A 19,529-nucleotide genomic window follows, 5' to 3' on the forward strand; every position below is an offset into this window, starting at 1 on the left:
CCCTTGAAAAATGTTGAGTCTCCCATTCCTCTGCCAGGCTGGGTTTCACTTCACAGCTTTGATAGCTTCCCTGTTGTTTTAGATTCAGAACAAGAGGAATATGAGCTCTTGTGTCCTGATGGATCCACAGCGAAGCTGAGTGCCTATGGCACCTGTAACCTGGGTCGTGGGCCTGGGCGTGCCATCATCAGCCGCCACAACTTCCAGAAGATCACCAAGAAATTCCTCACCCTGATCCAGGTAATTTGGAACTGCTAATCGGGTTCCAAGCCCTCTCTGTAGGGGTAGATGGAATGAGCTAGACTGCATGTGTTGAGGCTGCTCTGGGACATCCAACATGGTCATCTGCTAGGACAGGTACCCTGGTGGGAGTTCCAAAAGCTATTGGAGAGAGAGGGTGAGCGTGCACAGCCTTTAAAGTTAGATCAGAGTACCAAATTAATACAATCTTGGAGAGAGAGGGCAAGAGTGGAGGTCTCTCTCTGCTCTTCAGGATCCTAATAGCTGCTCAGTGTAAATTTGGAGAGATCTTTGCTCTCGCTACATCCCTCCATTTGCTATTAATGTGGAGAGGGTGGAGATCTTTAGATACTAAGGTCCAGATCCTCAAACATATTTAGGTTTCAGAGTAGCAGCCGTGTTAGTCTGTATTCGCAAAAAGAAAAGGAGTACTTGTGGCACCTTAGAGACTAACAAATTTATTAGAGCATAAGCTTTCGTGAGCTACAGCTCACTTCAGCTGTAGCTCACGAAAGCTTATGCTCTAATAAATTTGTTAGTCTCTAAACATATTTAGGATCTAACTCCCACTGAAGTCAATGGAGTTAGGCACCTAAATATCTATGATACCATTTTTGTACAGCATGTATTAAAATCAGTGCTTGATCCTGATTGGGGCCTCTGGGCATATCAATATATATATATTTAACAATAGCGTCCAGCAATGACCAAGAAAATCTGACTCCGGCATCTGCCTGTACCCCCTTTCTCTGGAAAAAGGAGTCTCATTCCCAGTTCCAAGCCTGGACTCAAATCCAAGGGAAAAATAATCTGAAACATATTTAAGAGGGAAGTGCTTGGAAAGCAGTAATGCCATGTATTAGGAGGAGGTAATTTAACAGTATGGGCTTGGACCACCCTTGTGGGCACACGGGGTGGTTTGCCACTTCTCTGGTCATAGGGGCAGGTGCACTCAGAGGAACGATTCACCCATGGGGGAGCTTTAAACTTCAGCCAGCTTCTGGCACTGTCTCCCTGGGACACACACAGAACTAGTGCGTCTCCGAGGCCTTTTGCCCAGACACAGCCATTTTGTGGGCTACGCCCACCAGTTCCCAGGTGTGTCTTCCTCATCTCTCTTCCTGTTCCCCCCCCTAAATAGAACAGATCTGCAATGGGGTGATGGTGCTACAGTCCCAAGCTTTATCCCCTCCAGGTCAGGTTTCTCCCACCCCAGACCGTCACCTGTGCTCTGCTGAGGCACTGAAGCAGGTGCTGGGTGTACAGCTTGACTAGGGGATGAGTAAATGGGGGACAGTGTAACGACATCTGAGTACTCAACGCTGCCAATGTTCAGTTGGGAGGAGTTACGCATGAGGGAGTAACAAGGAATCTTGGCTAACAATTACTCAAGGGAAAATATAGGATGAATATCAGGAAAAGCTTCCTGACAGCAACCTCTATGAGACTCTGGAATAGTCTCCTAAGCAAAGTGGGCAAAGCGCCATCCCTTGGAGATATTTAAAATTACAAGGGACAAAGCACTAACTGAAGAACCATCCTGCTGTGGCCGTGGGGAGATAGCTAGGTCTCCTCTAGCTCTAATCTGATTCACTCCTACAAGCTCAGGTAGGAGCGAGCAATGGAGGGGGAGAGGCCAGGCCACTGAAATTGAAAGGAGGAACAAACAAGGTCTCCTTCCCTTTGACCTCCAAGTGCCCACCAATGTGAATTATTATGCAGTTTGTCATATGGTTCAGGGGTTTCTGGGTGCAAGCCCTTGATTACTTCTCCATCCATCCTCATATTTACATTCTCTAGTGGATAAATAGTGCTTGTTGCCTCCAGCTCCAGGCATCTCATATTCATTCAAAACTGAACACCAACTACATAAGATTTAAGAAATTTCTTACAAACCTCCATATCCTGCACCTGAAATAGCCCAGGGTAAGTGAATAATTTAACCAAAACAGATACATCTTATGCTGTAGTCTGGAGCTCCTGCATGGATGCTTGCAGACTGCAGTCTCCACTGCTGGAGCAGAAAATGAGCATCGCAGCCAATCCCAATAATCCGGATGGAACAGGAGAAGCAGCAGTTCCTCAAATAACTGGGTCCCAGACCATGTAGGGATGGAAACCAACACCTAAGACTGATGCACAGAGAGTTTGCCCTAATCCCAGAGAGTGTTAGAATTCGGAGTACGACATTATGATCACCCCGTGCTTGCCATGACTCTAGACAGTGGAGGTGTAGCAACAAGGGTGCTAGTCACAGAGGAAATGAACAGCATCTCTACAGCTAAAGCCATTGTACTTTTCCCAGCATCTCTTTGGGCAGAAGGGAAAAGAAAGGGCCAAGTTTGAGCTCTTCACTTCAGTGCCATTCAAGGGGAAGAACCTGCTGTTCCGCGATGCCACTCAGCACCTGCAGCTGCTCAAGGACAAAGCAGAGATCTCCCATATCCTTGGCCTGGACTACGTAGCCCTCTTGAAGGGACTAGGCCATGAAGGTGAGAGCTCACCCAAGGGAATGGGACAGAGAGGCCCCCAGCCCCTTGCAAGGGGGAGACATGCACAGACCCAAAGAAGCCAATTGGTAAAGGCAGCTCAGTACATGGTTGGTGCTAACCCCATTGCACTCTCTTTCCTGCTGATGCAGGGAGCTCACTGGACAACAGTGTGGTACGCTGGTGCTGCATCAGCAATGCTGAGCACCGCAAGTGTGAAGAGTGGGCCCTGAACATCAAATCTGACCCCCTGGTCTGCGTCCAAGCCGCTTCAATGACCAACTGCATTGAGCTGATCAAGGTAAGAACCTATTTGGAGTAAACAGGAACACAAGGCACAGGCATGTCTGTCCTTGTCCCAAACACCTGGGGGCAATGGAAATAAACCAACTGAGGCGCTACAGAAATTGAGACCGAGGGGTCCTCAGGCCCCCCCCCTGCAGCCACTGGGGTATGGGAGAGATAGACAGTTACACTCGTTAGGCAGGTTCTAAATTGTCACTATCAGAATTTCAGGGTTAACTGCACCTTTGACAACACCTGTCCTGGTCTTCAAGGGCACCCATTTAAGGTCTCAGGCTCTCGGCCGTCACCTACTTGCAGTCCCTCTGCACCTCACTGAGATTCCTCCAGCAGGTCCGACTTGGGGTCCAGTATCTGTCGTTAACCTTTCTCTACAGGCTATACAGTGTGTAGCAGTTATCATGCCTTCACACAGCAAAATATATTCATTTTTAGGCAAAAGTACTTGAGAAAAATGTATAAAAACCAATTCCTATACGCATGCTAACAGCTTATTAGAGGTCACCCATTGGTCCTAGTAGGCCAAAGTCTTTCCAACCCTTCTACAAGGTCCTGCCCTTTGGTGAATTAAAAGAAGGCTGAAAATTAGTTCACACTCAGCCTTCTGACACCAAACACCATTTTTTGTTTGAATCTATGAAAAACCAGATTGAATTAGTCCACACAAGCCTCCCCAGGGGATGGTACCTCTCTAGAGTTGTTTAATCTTAGTGACTCACCTTAATCATCCCCTACAGTTTCCTAAAGAAACTGTGGTAACCCTCCTTCATCAATGTAATAGTGTGGTTCCCAAAGATACTGCATGGGATTACAATATCTGTCACGGTCCCATGTGTTACTCTCTGATATTGTTGGCAGAGTAATGAGGCCGATGCAGCCACGCTGGATGCCACGCATGCCTACATTGCAGGGATGTGTGGGCTGGTCTCAGTAGCTGCAGAATGTTATGGTGAGTTTTCTGTTCCACACTAATCCCTCAGGGGCTGGCATGGGGGAGACCAAAAAAAAAAACCCTCAAAAAACACCACCATTAAAAACCTGGTAAAATTGCCACACAGCTGTGCCTAGCTGCAAAGGCAGGGGAAGGAGAACCAAGAGATCTGAATATTCTTCCCATTTCTTCCACTGACTGGCTGTGAGCTCTCGGGCAAGTCACTTGATCTATGCCTCAGTTTCCCCACCTATAAAAGGAAGCAGTTATACTGACCTGCCGGAAGAGAGATGCTGCAAGTCTGTAATAAAGTGTTTGAAGTGTTTCACAAGCGTGGATAAAATGCTGTAAATGCAAAGGATTATAGAAATTAATGGATGGGGTGCAAGATTCTTAGCTTTGAGAAACCAAAATCTAGAGAAAGCTGCATCTCCTCAGGAACTTTTGAGGTAAGTCTATACTGTAATGAAAGACCTGTGGCTGGCCCACGCCAGCTGACTCGAGCTGCAGGGCTATACAATTCTGGCTGTGCCTGGGACCTGGTGTCTGGGACCTTCCTCCTGAAACCAAATATCTACATTGCAATTTTATAGCCCCAAATCCCAAGTCAACTGAACCAGCCACAGCTGTGCCACAAGTCTTTTATTGCAGTGTAGACATACCTTCAGTGATGGGTGGAGGGAGGTGGGGGGGAAAAAAACCTCTTGTCTGCATCTGTGAAGTCCATGACACCACATCCATTTTGGGAACAGGGAACGTGGCAGACCTTAAACCCTTCTCTGATCCAGCATGGCTGGGAAAGGGAGAAGACTATGAGTGGATATTTGGATATGAGGAAGGAAACATTCCCATAGTCCAATTCTTCATCTAGATGAGCTGAGTCCCTCTGTCTCAGTAACAATCAGTGTCATTAGATCCTCTGCACTGAGTAAGTGCTCACTGCCAGACCCACAAGCCACAGGCACTTCATGGATGCATTTTTCTATGGTGGGAATGCTGGCAATGTGAGCCCCAGCATAGGCCACACCCCATCCACTGATTAGACTCTCCCAGACACATCTTTCCTATACACGTGTGGTGTTCTTTAGTGATTATGTTGGTATCTAGTACATAGATACCACACTCAGCAACCAGTCACCAGTTCTTGTGTATATGGTTTTGGGTTTTCAAACATCACTCTTCTCTTGCTCCTCTCTCCTGCCCAGGAGAGGGGTGTGCCCCAGCTGCTGGGAGAACAAAGAAGCTGACCCACCTTGCAGATAAAGGTAACAAAGGATCTTTGAGGTATGGGTTTCTACTTTAATGAAGTGGTTCCACCAGGATGCTCAGGCAACTCTGCTGGGATGAGACAGAATTCCTAAGACCTGTGAAAGTGGAGTGACTCCCAACTACGCAGCAGAGCAGCTAACAGCAATTGCAGGGCTCTGCTGGTTCATACTTTACCCCCACTGAGCCGTGAGGATGTCATGTAGCAGACCCTCAGCCAAAACACCCAAATGACCATGACCTTTCAAACAAAGCTCCATTAGGGATAGAGGAAGGTTAGGAGACAGGAAGAGGAGTTCTCGCTGTATGTAGAGGTATTGATGGTACCTTGCCCTAGGCTGCAGCTGTTGGGACTTATGTTAGCATAAGGGGTGTGCATACACTGGTTCTGGAAGAAGGAGAATCCTTCTGTCTGGGGGCTAGAGGCTTCACTGTCCCAGGCAGCAATGCCAGGACTGAATTTTTGTGGCTCAGAAGAAAATGCAGCTCTCAGTTCCTTGCAACTGAAAGAGCTCAGTACAGACAAGGGAAAGGGAAGTAGGAGTGTCATTTTAGGGAGGATACAACCGGTTCTAAAACTTACTTTTAACATGGAGACTGTTCCCATCCAAGATGTCTTGCTGTCTCAGTCTAACTGGTTGTTGTCATCGTCACACAGCACTACCACCTGTCTACGCTGTAGCCCTGGCAAAGAAGAACGCCAGGCACATAAATATTCATAACCTGAGGAGACGGCGTTCCTGCCACAGTCACCTGTACAGTCCTGGGGGGTGGCTGCTCCTCTCCAGGTACACAGTGGGGGCTCTGGAGAACAACACTGTGAACTGTGATATCGGCTCTGGTAAGGACTGCACCAGAATATCTACCAAGTGGACAAATGATGGTGCCAAGGGGTATGGGAAAGGAGGAGGGAGAGTGGAAAACTTCCATCATTCTTACATGTCACTTAAGACATTCACCATTGCTCCACTATGTCCTTCCAAAATACTCTCCTGGTCAAATGGAGTTCTAGGGGGAGCGCTGCTAATTACCTCAACATCTGAAATTATTTATAATGTGCTTATTACCACATTATGTTTAAAAATACTAAATACTGCCCATAACAGACAGATACCCCATCCTCCCCAACAACTGCCCTCCATACCAACTTTAAAACCGATAATTTAATACCTAATCAAAGTGTCTTGCACCATGCTCTGAAGGTTGGCAGATTCAGTCTATAATGGAGCAGAGGGGTCAAGTGTTCGGAACCGAGCTGCCTTCAGTGTGGCTTATTAAAACTTCCAGATATTGGCAGGTGAGCAGCATCCCTGTCTGTAGATAATGTGATGCTGTCAGTATTTCCCCACAGACAGCCTTACTCACCTGCAAGGTTTAGTTTTACTTATTTGCTGTCTGCTATTCTCCGTCACCCAAGCAGAAGTTAAATTTGTGAACTCTTTTATGGTAGGTCTTAGAGCATACCCACCCAGTGAATCAAGTGTCTGGTCCTCTAATCTTAGTAGCTGGGTGAGACAAGGAGACAGGCTCAGGAAATGCAAACTATCTTACAAGGGAGAAGTACAGTAGCAGTCTCTGTCCTGTATTAGGAAAAAACATATTTTTAAATGCCCCACATTGACTAACCCCATATTTTCCTTCTCTTAGCTTATCAGAGTTACTTTTGGAAGGGTTGTATGCCAGGAGCAGACAGGAACCTATGCAAAGTCTGTATTGGTAGTGGTGAGATGGAAGGGGAGAAAGAGTCCAGCAGGTGTGCTGCGAATCATAATGAACGCTACTATGGAAACATGGGTGCACTCAGGTAAGTCCTTCTGTGTGAGGCAAGGATGAAGCTTAAAAGCATCACCCAGAAATGGCTCATTTATTTTGCCTGCTGGTTTTTTAGGCAGGACTCGTATTTAAACATTGGTAACCATAAAGATGGCCTTTGGGTCAGTGTATTTTATTTCAACTGCAAGTGCTATGGGACAGCTGAGCTGGCTGGAGATTTAAAAGTTATATAGCCATTTCTAATGGAAAAATAGACAAGATAGTGATTCTTAACTCATAATCCACTAATGATACTTGGTGCCCAAACCCAAGCCTACTCTGAGACCAACGGAAGAGGTAACAATTGCTCCACAGGGTCAGCCAGCACAACTGGTGTGGAATTTGAGCAAGTAGTAGTGCAGGATATGAAAGGCAATTATGTAGACAGGGAATCATTCCCACCACATAATGGAAAGAGAATAAAAAATAACTGGAGACAGAGAAGGCATAAATAGAATGTTCCAATCTCTGTATTTACAATGAATGTAGTTGAATGGTATTAGCTTGGCAGCCCTAGAGACAGAAATCCAGATACAATATGGTATTGGGCGCTTCTTTATATTGCCCTGCCAATATGCCTCACTCCAATTTGGGAGTCAGCTTTAGGAATAAGGAGGTTATTCAGTCTCCATGCCCACTGAGACTTTGGTCTGTTTGCTGAGATTGCCAGCAAGGAGGCAAATAGTTATTTGTAACAGACACTCGTTCCCCAAGACCTCCACTGAGACCACTAACTCATTTCACACGCAGATTATCAGTTGCTTCAGCATATGGTGGTACCTTTTGGCAGCCAGTGACCTAGACTAGACTCAGATTAGTATCCGAACCCTTCAGTCATCTACTGCTCCCAGAAGTTCTAGTCTCTTAATCTGATATTGTGATAAAACTATTGCTTTCCCTTGCACTAGGTGTCTAGTTGGCAGCCCCAGTGGAAGGAGCTTTGGGGACGTGGCTTTCCTGGAACATCATAACCTGCTCAAGAATATTGAGAGTGAGATTCAGTTTGTCCCATCCTTTGAGAATTTCAGCTGGTACCAAAGTTTCTTCCCACACAATGATCATGATTCCAAAACATCCACATACAAAGGTCTAATCTGAGCATGCAGCTGTCTAGGTTTCGAGTCACAAGGACCTTTCTGCATTTGAATGCTCCAATGAAGCGCAAGATTTAGTTACAACTTAGTTTTTTTTGGGGGGGGGAGGGGGGAGGAGAAGAGGGAAATAATCAGTGAGAGCAGGAAGATCGGGAGAAACAGGACTTGGAAAGTGCCCATTTGGGAAAAAGGCCCCTTAATAGCTCCAGAAAACCCACTGACTGCCCCTGGCATCACAGCCTTGTCCAGAGGCACCTGCCATAGTTGTATACCGTTCTGCTTGACCAGAGAGTGAAGAAAATTGGGGCAGTGAGGTAAGAGATACTACAGTATATGCTGAAGTGTAAAACCCTTGCTTATGCTGGTAAATGCTCTGTGGCTCCTACAGACTCTACATGACAAGAGAATTGATCTGACTTTATCATAGTATGTTATTTTGGACACAAGAACAGTGAACATAAATGGCTGCAAAAATCTCACTCCTGAAGTTAGCTACTTGTTCTCAACTAAGTTACTTTAGAAATGGCAAAAAGCAGAGCAGTACAACAGGCAGAAGGGCTGCCAATTGGCATGTTTTAAAATGAAAATCAGTTTTGGTTAGAGGCGCTTACAATAGAAAAGCATTGAAACCCCCCAAACATTCCTTTTGCCAATCTTAATAGCAGATAAAACAGATCACTGCCTTCAGGGAGGGAAGGAGGAAAAAAACTCCATTTTCATTTGGCCTTACAAACCACTAAGTAGAGTCTTTCCAACAGCACATTAAAATTTCTGCCATCTAAATTCCAGAGAAAGGCGTTTGTAAGAGATTGTGTAGTCTTTCAGAAAAGATACATGTATCTATAAGGAATTGGACCTCCATTAGAACAGATACGCTGATTAGCAGTTTCTGCAGAGCAGTTAATGGCTGAATAGTCATGGACACTGAATTATCTTTTCTCCAAGAGGTCTTTCCAGCTACAGGTTAAGATGGATTGATGGGCTGATACGGCATTGATAGACATTGCAGTTGTCAGCCTACAGTCACTGAAATACAAAGCCTCCCTACAGAAACTCCAATGTGCCCACTATACATCTTCTATAGATGACTGTGGCAAGTTGTACTTTAAACACAGTGCACTGATTTTTTTTTTTTTCCCCTTTCCAATGCTAATACTTTGCATGGGATTTCACCTTGTCTCAACTGAGATCTAGCTGATGGTGTGGACACAGGATTTACTGCGCTGAACCCTACTGCCTCTCCATCTCCTTTGCAGGTCTGCAAAGCTCAGGTTGGGCTACAGGTTATACCCTAAACGACTTTGAGCTGCTGTGTCTGGATGGAAGGCGTGTCGCAGTCACAGACTGGGCAGACTGTAACCTCGGTCCTGTTCCTCCTAACATAGTCATGACTCGACCAGTGACTACCACCAAGATCTATGGCTTCCTGATGAAATCCCAGGTAAGGCAGAAGATGGGAAAGATTGTTATCCTGTTCTGGTTACGCACTACTGAAAACCCTATCAAGGTCCAGAGTTCAAAACCTTCCAAACAAAGTAAGAAATCAAGTACCTCCACAGCCAGCACTAAAGGTTTAAGACTGCACAGGAGACTAACGAAAAGACCATTCAGATTCACTAAAGGAGAGTTTCAGCACCAGTAGCTCCTACATCATGATCATATTTTTGCTGAGAAACAAGCCTCTGTGGTGCTGTAACAGACAATGAGTTAACATGCGGGAGGAGTTTGCAAGAGCCCCAAATAAGGCTAGAACTAGGTGAACCTTATACATCTCTCTCTTTGTGAGGTTGCTACATGGCTGAAAATTCACCTGCTTCATCTATTTTGTTTTCTGCTTTCTGAGTTTTGTTTTTTCTTTTCTGTTAAGGAAACTCTGGAAACAAATCTGGATTCTAAGTTCCATCTATTTCACTCACAGAAGTATGGAGAAAGTGATCTGCTCTTTAAAGATGCTACTCAGTATCTTATTCACACAAGTCACCTGGGCTATCAGTCAATTCTTGGAGAGCCCTTCTTTCAGCTGGCAGAATCTGTGTTTAATTGCACACATGCAGGTAATGTGACGTAGTTCATGTTGAGCTAGAACACACAACCTTAGAAGCATACCTGGACAGTAGCTATCAGCTCCTATTGACAAACTCATTTTTGCTACTTCAACTGCTGCTAGGGAGTTCCCCCACAGCCAAAATTCCTGACAGCAATTCCTGCCTGTGGGTACTGGTATGTGAATGTTCTAGAGCAATGATTCTCAAACTTTTGTATTGGTGACCCCTTTCACATAGCAAGCCTCCGAGTGCGACCCTCGCCTTATAAATGAAAAACACTTTTAAAATATATTTAACACCTTTATAAACACTGGAGGCAAAGCAGTGTTTGTGGTGGAGGCTGACTGCTTGCAACCTCTCCCATGTAATTATTTCGTGACCCCCTGAGGGGCCCAACCCCCAGTTTGAGAACCCCTGTTCAAGGGAGCACCCCCACAGACATCATTAAAATAACCGTTGCTCCCAGCGGAGACCGCACTTCTGCAGTAACACCCATTGACTGCATGGTTTAAAAGATTCTCACACTGTGGGGAGACAGTGAATAGCTAAGCAGGTTATAGTTTAATCGTGTGGCTAAATTCAATGGTAGTATAAAGCAGGCACAGGTTTATTGAAGACAGGTCCATTTATACCAGCTGTGATTTTGCCCCTTGATCTCCACAAACCAGCTCTGTGGCTGGGGGTAGGTGGGAAAGAGTCACTGATTTCTTACTTGGAGATGCCAAGGTTGGGGGAGAGAGAGAAAGGGGTCTGGTTTTTTACAGTTAAAATTTTAATTTTGCCTTTAAAAGGGACACTGTCACACTGAATTATTAAAAACCAAAACTCTTTTCAATAGTATGTCTGGAGAATTTTAAATTACTATAGAAGTCTTGTATAAAGCTACTGAGAGTAATATCAAGATATGCAGCTGGCCATCAACAAAACCATGAAGCCAACTGTATATAAAGTGCTGTTAAAGGCAGAGCAAAACTGATAATAAGATTCATACTAGCATTTCAGTTTTACTGACTTTAGGTGTGGTATATATGAACTGTTCAGACAGAACTGTCATTTTATAGTTGGGAGTTTTAATTAAAAACACTTTTTTGATTTATAGACATCTTAGAATTCTGCAAACAGGATATCTGCACATCTTAGATATGCAGACATATCTACAGACACACAACACAGAAGTTCCGCAAGACATCCACCACTGCTGCCGAAGTTGAAATCAAGAGATGCCAAGAGGATTTTCACCACTTGAGACTGGCTATTTTCTGTTTCGTAAAAGCAAGACCGGCCTCGTTTAAATACTGAAATAACCCAAACCTTGCAATTACCTTGTACCTACTAATATATACACTTCCCCCATTCCCCATGACGACTACTGGGCTGGAGGTGCTGATAATGCTTCTCAAATGTCACTCCCATTTCCTATCCAGAAGCGCTGCCTGTTACCTATGTTCACTCTACTTGGTGTGGAGTATGGCACCATGCAGAGCAGTACAGATCAGACAGCAAACCTTGAGACTGGGCCACTGGCATCAGAAAAGCAGCACCAGCAATTAAGATCAAAACTCCTCAGTATTTCCAGTTTAAACCCCACTCCGCACCCCTACAATTCAGCATCTTTATAGGAAGGACAGGGGCCACGCTGTAGGCCACATTGGGCCTAGGAATTATTCCTCCCTTTACAGACCATGTACATAACACAGGTTAGTGCCTCGTTCTCCTAACATGTTTTATTCATACTACATTTTCATTTAAAAAAATGTATCTGAGGTAACTACAAAATAAATATTACTTTATTAAATATTATAATATATAAATATTACTTTTATATGCATAGATCTTGCTATAGTTAGCCACTACATACAACCTATATCTACCTTACATCTACCACAGACAAGCAATAAATGTATCCATTTCTGCTATGAATAGGGAAGGGTTTATTTCTCTTCTGTTTGTATGACCAACCAAGAACGTGTACCAAATGAATCAATAGATTTTGCACTTATCCCTTGGCAAATTAACAATCTATAATGAGTAAGTTTCTACCCTCAAAACCAAGTTCCTATATTCCTAATAGGAGGTGGGAATGCTGGGAAGGGAACAACAATGGAGTTCACATTCTTGTCCAAAAGAGCAGCACTTAACAAGGTATTTCTCATGACTGAGAATAATCTAATTTGGGTTCATCCAAACCTTAGGGAACCTTCTCACAATGTATACGGTTTAACTGTTTGCTTTTTACAAGAGGAGGTGCTGGAACACAGTGCAAGGTCTCTGAAAGAGAGTGGTGTCTTGTTCACATTAACTTTAAGAACTCAGTTGCAACCTTGTGGAACTATTGTACTTTACCAGGCAAGAGGCCCATTCCTAGAACCATTCTCTTAATTAGTTAGAATGGGCTGGGAGTGCTGCACAGGCAGTCTCATTAGCCCCAGGTGCAGAGACCACCACCATTCAGCAGGATATTGGCAAAACAAATCCAAGCCAGTCCTCTTCAGACAGATGATGGGAAATTTAAGTAGGGATTGTGAGAGCAAGTTAGTTTCATTACTTGTAATTTTTTTTTCCCCATGATAGAGGGCATCCCCTGGTCTGGACATTACTTGTGGACAGGGATCTGTGTTTTCTGCAACATTTCATCAAATTCTGCAGCAAGAACTCCTAGATCAGATAACAAGATTAACATTTTGTTGCTATGAAATAGCCTTCATTTTCATCCCCTCCCATTTCCACTGGGTTTAGATTACCCTCAACTACCCAAGAGAGGAGGAGGAGTAAGAAGTGAAGGCAAGCCTGCTGCATTATCTGGAGAACAGCACAGGATGTGAGGTCATAGGAGCCATGCCACTTAGCATAGCAAAAAAAAAAAAAAAAAAAAAAAAAACACACAAAAGTTGAAAATAATCATTGCTGAAAATTTTTCACCATTTTTGATCACCGAGTATTTGACTGTGAAGCATTAGTCAAAAATACTGATGGATATAAAATTTGTTGATGAGAATTTCAACATTTTTGCTGTATTCTCCAGATGGCTTAGTTCCATTTCTAGGCCTCTTTTCCTGTGATGTTCTCCAGGTTGTCTCATACATTCTAGGGAAGAGAGAAGCTTGTAGCCATCTCTGTCAGCTTGTGTTTCCCTGGCTGTTGTGCTGTTCTCCAAGCAGTCTCTCTGCTTCCAGCTCCCCTGTTCCCTGGCTCCATTCTGCCTGGCTTGATGAAACAGTGCAGGGAGCATGCACTGTAATCCAATGCATTTGCCCTCCTGGGGAAAGCTACCTATAGCAGAGTCCCAATATGACAAGGAAACCAAAGGAAGTGCATCTTGCTGCAGCAAAAAGGAGAAGTCTGTGGCATCTTGGTGTCATATACTGCAGCCATTGAATTGCAGAGTACACAGGGTCATGCTCCTGGGCTGGATCTGTTCATTCCACCATATTTAATGCAAGTTTAGGCTTCCTCATGCCCCCACTTCCTTCCTTTGAGTTCATACACCATCTACTGGACTGATCCAGCACTGCACTTTGAACCCAGGAGGGGACTTCCACAGCTGAGTGTACATAAACTAGTAGAAAATATTAGTAAGACAACTACAGAATGTAGGATTAATACAATTAAAAAGCATAACAACTTCAACTACAAGTTTTGTTTTATCAGCAACATTTTTATATGTAGTTAGGGTCTGTTCAGAATGCCAGACGTCCTTTGTTATGAGAAATGCAAATCACAGAGGAAAAAAAAAAATCAGTTTTCTGCAGGAATGACTAGATACAAAACTTTAGAACAATAGATCTCTTCTATCAAAGTGATTAATTCTTAATTTGAAGTCATCAGCCTGGTTTCTTCCAAATTATAGTATATGAAGAGCAGGCCTAGTTAATTGTTTCTAATCTCTCGTGGGTTATGAATTCTGTCTGACTGTTCAGTGTCTCATAGGCAGGAATTTACAATACCTTACTAGTTTGCAGAGATTAACCTTGTCATGCAACACTAACTGCTATGTATAGTGTAGTAGGCCTGTGTTTAATACGCCAGTTCTCTCGCCACCTTCTTTGGTGCAGCAAAGCTATATAGAAGCAGTGGAATTCAGGAGGAGCAGTGCAACACTCAGCAGCTACCCCAGCTAACCAGTGACTTCTTTGGCATGTTGGTGCTTGCAACATGTAGCCTCTGGTTTGGACAGGAGAGAGCAGAGGGAAAAAAATGAATCAGACAGGGACAGAATACGGAATTCATGCAGCCCATCCTGCACTTGCCAGTGTTGTTGGGTAGTTTATAAACAGGAAAACATTAGGACCAAGGACCTTATCTGAGCACCTAGGTGGTGTTTGAAGATTTGTTTTTCTGCACTGTACACAAGCCTGCATGCAGTTTCTTCATCTTATGTGTGCGCAAAATGTTACACAGTAGCCTAAACAGTTTCTAGCTAAAAAGAGAAGCAATATTTGCACTTCTATTCAAGGATTTCAAAACACTTTACAGACAATGAATTCATTCTCACAGCTCCACTAAGAGACAGATATTATCCTCCTTTCACAGGTGGGAAACCTGAACTAACTTAAGGCACAAAATAAGAGTGGTATTTGAGGGATTAAAAACCCAAAATCTTTAGTAAACAATTGAAAGATTCTCAAAAAAAATTTATTTCCATAAATTAAAAACACGCACACACAAGAAAAAAAAAATCAGTGGAATTTTAGATTCACAAACTATTAAACAGAAACTAATCTGCAGAGGCATAACAGAGGCTAATGTTACAAAGAGAGTACAAATTTCTGTTGAGCTATTTATTAACATGATAATATCAGACACACATCTCATTCAGGCAGTTAGCATCCACTCTCAAGCGGAGTGACATATCTACCACACCACAGAACCCAACTCTGAATAGGATACAGTAAATGAGAATAGCTTGCCAAAAACCATATCCTGAAAGCATCAGAACTCAAGTGTACACAGTCCTGGGGATACAGGATCACGAGAGCCCCCTCAATATGCATCAAGTACCTTTTGCTGCTTGGTTTGCAGCTGGATGAGAACATTAAGCTTTGATTTCAGTAAAGTAAAAATCCCATCCATCCCCAGCCAACTACGTTTGTCAGATGCTCAGTTTGCATTGCTGGGCTCTTTCCTGAGAGGGTACATGGGGACAACTCTGCAAATTCTCGCTTTAAATGCACTCTCAGTAATTCATAGAGCCACATGTACAAGGTCTTTTCCATACTACAAAAAAAAATCCTCACTTGGGTGGCTCCATTTTAGGAAAAGGCTTCCTTACGCTAGAGAAAAATGTCAATATCCAAAAGTTTGCATCCTCCACATTTCTCTCATAAAACGGGGACAAAAGCAGCTCAGATTGGAGTTTAAGACACCCAATCATTGCACTATTGTCCCTCACAGTATAAGTTGCTGCCACAAACAAAAGTCAGAGCAAGGCTGCTGCTCCAGGAGCACTGCAAACAGGAACAGAAGTTGTGGAGAAGCACAAAAGCATGATTAAGGTTCGAGGACCTGAAGAGAGGGGGCAGGGGGTATCTAGATTAGCTTATACCTTCATTACACAGCTATAAAAAAAAAAAAAAAAAACAACCCTTGATCATGATAATGCTGAAGTGCTAGAGTTTTCAAAAATCCTGGGGAATGTGGTATGTTGGGGAAATCACAGACCTGAACAGTTCCAGTGATTGTAAGTGAAATGGAGCTGAATATTTTCATTGTGCCTCTCTCCGCTGTAGCAACAAAAAGAGCTTTCTGTGAAACGTTATTTCAAAGTGACAATAAACAAGGCTGAGAGGAAAGAAGCAGACAAAGAACAAAAAGGTAAAAACAAATTAAATGTTTCAAAGCACACGCTAAGCGGGCAGAACCCTGCTTGGACCTGAGTTTTCTCCCCACCCACCCATTTCACAAACCCCCACTAAGGTTACATCCGAACTCCACCATAGAGCCAGAAGCTCCCTCATTAGCATTAATTCCACATCAGTATTAATTCATTTTGTAATAGTGTGTCATGAAATCCTACATAGTGGCATAAAAAGGAAAGCACAGTCGGTCAATATCTGTGCTGATGTCATGAATGTATGGGGAGTTTAAAAAACATTTTAGAAGGCAATATCCACAGTACTGTGATTAGTTATTTTCAGGGATCCCTTTCATAATATGATGAGGATTGATTAAGGTATCATTTAGTAACCTCAATGGATCAAATGGACCTGTACAGCAGTAGCCAAAATGCTATGTCAATAGGCCCAAATTTTGCCTCCATCAGCATAAAACAACCAAAGCAGTAGTTTTCCTCATTGTGTAATGATCAACCCCCAAAACAAGGGTGTAAACGGTGCAAGAATCACAGCAAATGAGCTGATAACAAAACAAACCCATAACATTATTCACTGAAGTCACACAGTGCAATCATCCAACATTTGCTGCCTGTTCAAAGTTCTTGAATTTAACAGGTGGCTTGTCAGTTTAAGTTCTCTGTCAGGTCAACAACAAAGCTGGCAGACCAGCAAAAAAGGTAGCGGGGTATCCTCAACCCATGTTTGGACTGGGTCATAAAGCTCATTCACGAGATGTCTGACGTACACGCTGATTTTGGAGCAACTTAAATAGAAAGTTGCTGTAGGGGCACATAGGTAAAAAAAAGTGCAAGTTGCAAGTGGCAGGGAAAAGAAACAATGGAACTGTTAAACTTTGAGAATGTCAGCAATGACAGCATCCCATTAAGCTTTGCCTGAATAACTGCTGTAGGCACTGAAGAACAGAAATTACCTGAATTGCAGCTTCAAGTAAGGATCCCAGAGGGGAGCACTGGTCCCTCAAAAGTATGGCTGAGAAACTACCCAGTGCTACTTCAAATTACGAAATGGCCTTAAGTTTTTCAAAACCAAACCAAACCACTTTCTATACATTAGGAGGCTTGAGTGAATCTCTTTGTACAACACTAGCCATTAAGTACAGCACTGCTGTATAGTGAACCTCTAATTATATAAGCTACGTGAAGCTCTATCCCAAACTAGAATTCTAAGTTAAAATGGTAGAAAGATGAGATGGAGAAAAATGTTCTTGGCTTGTTCAGATCAAATTAGTATTCTTGTCAGAATTAAAAACGCTAAAAAGAGTATAAACTTCACACTCAAGTTCCTGGTGCCATGTCTCTGAGCATAGTCCCACTAACTGAACATTAGTAATATCCTTCTGCTACTCCCTACCTTTCCCCCTCTGCCCAAAGGCAAAGCACCAGCAAACCAAGTTAACAAATCCACTCTACAATTTGTTAGAACTTAGCATTTAGCGCCATTTTTCTTAATGTGTGATAAAAAAACAAGGCAAGTAACAGTAAAAGGCGCCTTTCATGCAGCAAATAAAGGAAAAACACATACAAAGTGCAACTTATTTAAGACCTGGTCATGTATGGCTGCTGTTGACTGAGTGTAGGAAGGGCAACTGAATCACAGAAGAAAACTTCTGGGCACAGACATGGAAGTAATTAAAATCACACAAACTATTTTTCTTTAATTTTTGACGTTTGTGGAATCTCAAGAACCCACCTACCTAAATTCATCTCTCTGAATTCATTTCTATCGTCAAGTTGTCTGGACAAGCCACTACAGTAAACAGCAGACTCAAATGAATGTGCAAAAGTTCAGGAGTATTTAGAATCCTAGTGTCATTGAAGCTGTACTGTTTCCTCCTTTACTCTTCTTATCCCACCTGCAGGAGGTGTTTAAACATTAGCCACAATTTCTAAAGAGGCTGGGGAGGAATAGCATGCCTCCTGGCTGTGCTACACTCATGCAGGGGAATTAAAGGACTCTTTCCTGCATCACTAAAATTATATTTTTATATATATATATATAGATCTATCTATCTATCTATCTATATATAAAAACACACACACACACTAGCACCTCAAAGAGGGCGACAGCCAACAAATGATCATCACGTATTAGAACTGAGTGGTTGATAAGGTCTGGAGAAATAGGCAGATCCCTCCCCAAGCGGATCAAAGCATTGAAGGAACTGAGCCATTTCCCACTGGATGCTTCCCTCAGCTTCCAGATGCTTGTTCCCGTTCTTCCTCCTCTGCAAAGAAGGCTTCAAGGTCCATTAGTTTCTGAATCAGGAGGGCATCTAGCTCTCTGCCCTGTAGTGCAGCCTTTTTTGCCCGGGTGAAACTACCCGCCACTTTCACTCTGCTTCGTGCCTTCCTCTTCCGGGGAATAGTGAAGTCCTGGAACTCCAGAATCCGCTTTCTCTTCTGCTGGCTTATTGAGATCAAGGATCCATTTTTCTCCTTGGGCTCCTCAAAGATGGTTTCCAGACACCTGGGAAGGGCAAAGGGTATAAGTTAGAATATCAGAATGATATACTTCTTCGTTCACAGAAGTGAAAGGAACCATTCTGCAGCATCAGGGAAATGGACTAGATGACTCAGGCCTTTTACATTTCTAACTTCTAGGATTCTACACTTCAGTGATCCTTCCGGGGACTCTCGCATGCAAATTTATCTGGAGCTCATGCTTCTAACCAATGACCACTTCTCTTTAGAAACAGTTTCACATCACCCAGCTGTTAGTATATTTTCTGGATAGTTTCTTGTTGGTGCATAGATATCCAGGTAGAATCTCCCTCTGCCTGTTTTAGTCCAAAAGCGCAGACCAAGGAACAGAGGCATCTTTATCCTAAGGAACAGAGGCATTTAGACCTAGACAAAGGATTTTTTTTAAAAAGGGGGGAAAAATGTAAAATTGTCTGTAAAGCAGCATTCTTGGTATTTTGCACTGAGGTCCACATGGGGTTTGTCCAGTCCCTATATTCCATGTCAGTATAATTTTGGAATATCTTGTTTGCTTTTGAATTTTGGAAATAATGGGTTCTGTACATTGGCTGCACAATTAAATGAGTGCAAATAAAAGTTAAATACAAAAAAGTGACATTTAAACATTCAACATCTATAAGATCTCAATTCCTGCTACTGTAAACTCCCCATCCCCAATCACTCTCAGATATTAAAGGACAGATTTTCAACCTGCTTTCTGAATTACCTTTCTTCAGCAGTTCAAATCAGAGCCATCATTTCAACTCTGTTTTGAAGGGTGCTTATTTTTCTCTTTTTTATTTCCAAAGACCTGTAGTTTCATATCTCCAACCAGTTCAATTACATATGCCTCACCCCACCTGTTGGTGAATGTAACCAACCTGGTCGCTGGAGGGGACTTGTAGTTCTTGTTTGTGTAAATTTCTTCTAAACTAAATTCTTTCTTCTTCAGCCTAGAAAAAGAAGTAGTGAATGAAGCAATGAAGCCAGGAGAATTTCAGAACCATCTTCCCCTAAACAGGAAACCTGACATAGGGA

General features: G+C 43.1%; 2 protein-coding genes across 10 annotated transcripts in view; one reads left to right on the top strand and one right to left on the bottom strand.

Moving 5' to 3' along the window:
* The window catches only part of LOC119843798 (serotransferrin-2-like), a 32,789-nt gene extending 15,516 nt beyond the window's left edge, over window positions 1-17,273 (top strand). For all 5 annotated transcript variants that reach the window (XM_038373670.2, XM_038373671.2, XM_038373673.2 and 2 more), the window contains 11 exons: window positions 83-240; window positions 2,546-2,732; window positions 2,882-3,030; window positions 3,891-3,981; window positions 5,169-5,228; window positions 5,888-6,070; window positions 6,877-7,033; window positions 7,950-8,032; window positions 9,392-9,576; window positions 10,003-10,189; window positions 11,280-17,273. In XM_038373670.2, the coding sequence (XP_038229598.1) occupies window positions 83-240; window positions 2,546-2,732; window positions 2,882-3,030; window positions 3,891-3,981; window positions 5,169-5,228; window positions 5,888-6,070; window positions 6,877-7,033; window positions 7,950-8,032; window positions 9,392-9,576; window positions 10,003-10,189; window positions 11,280-11,320 (1,481 nt within the window). In that variant the 3' untranslated portion in view covers window positions 11,321-17,273. The remainder of the gene's footprint in view (window positions 1-82; window positions 241-2,545; window positions 2,733-2,881; window positions 3,031-3,890; window positions 3,982-5,168; window positions 5,229-5,887; window positions 6,071-6,876; window positions 7,034-7,949; window positions 8,033-9,391; window positions 9,577-10,002; window positions 10,190-11,279) is intronic.
* A 782-nt stretch (window positions 17,274-18,055) lies between these two features.
* The window catches only part of PRR14L (proline rich 14 like), a 34,903-nt gene continuing 33,429 nt past the window's right edge, over window positions 18,056-19,529 (bottom strand). For all 5 annotated transcript variants that reach the window (XM_043498006.1, XM_043498007.1, XM_038373353.2 and 2 more), the window contains 2 exons: window positions 19,373-19,444; window positions 18,056-18,498 (listed from right to left, as the gene is read on the bottom strand). In XM_043498006.1, coding sequence (XP_043353941.1) covers window positions 18,222-18,498; window positions 19,373-19,444 — 349 coding nt within the window. In that variant the 3' untranslated portion in view covers window positions 18,056-18,221. The remainder of the gene's footprint in view (window positions 18,499-19,372; window positions 19,445-19,529) is intronic.

This window comes from Dermochelys coriacea, chromosome 15 (genome assembly GCF_009764565.3).
Source record: "Dermochelys coriacea isolate rDerCor1 chromosome 15, rDerCor1.pri.v4, whole genome shotgun sequence".
Lineage (NCBI taxonomy): Eukaryota > Metazoa > Chordata > Testudines > Dermochelyidae > Dermochelys > Dermochelys coriacea.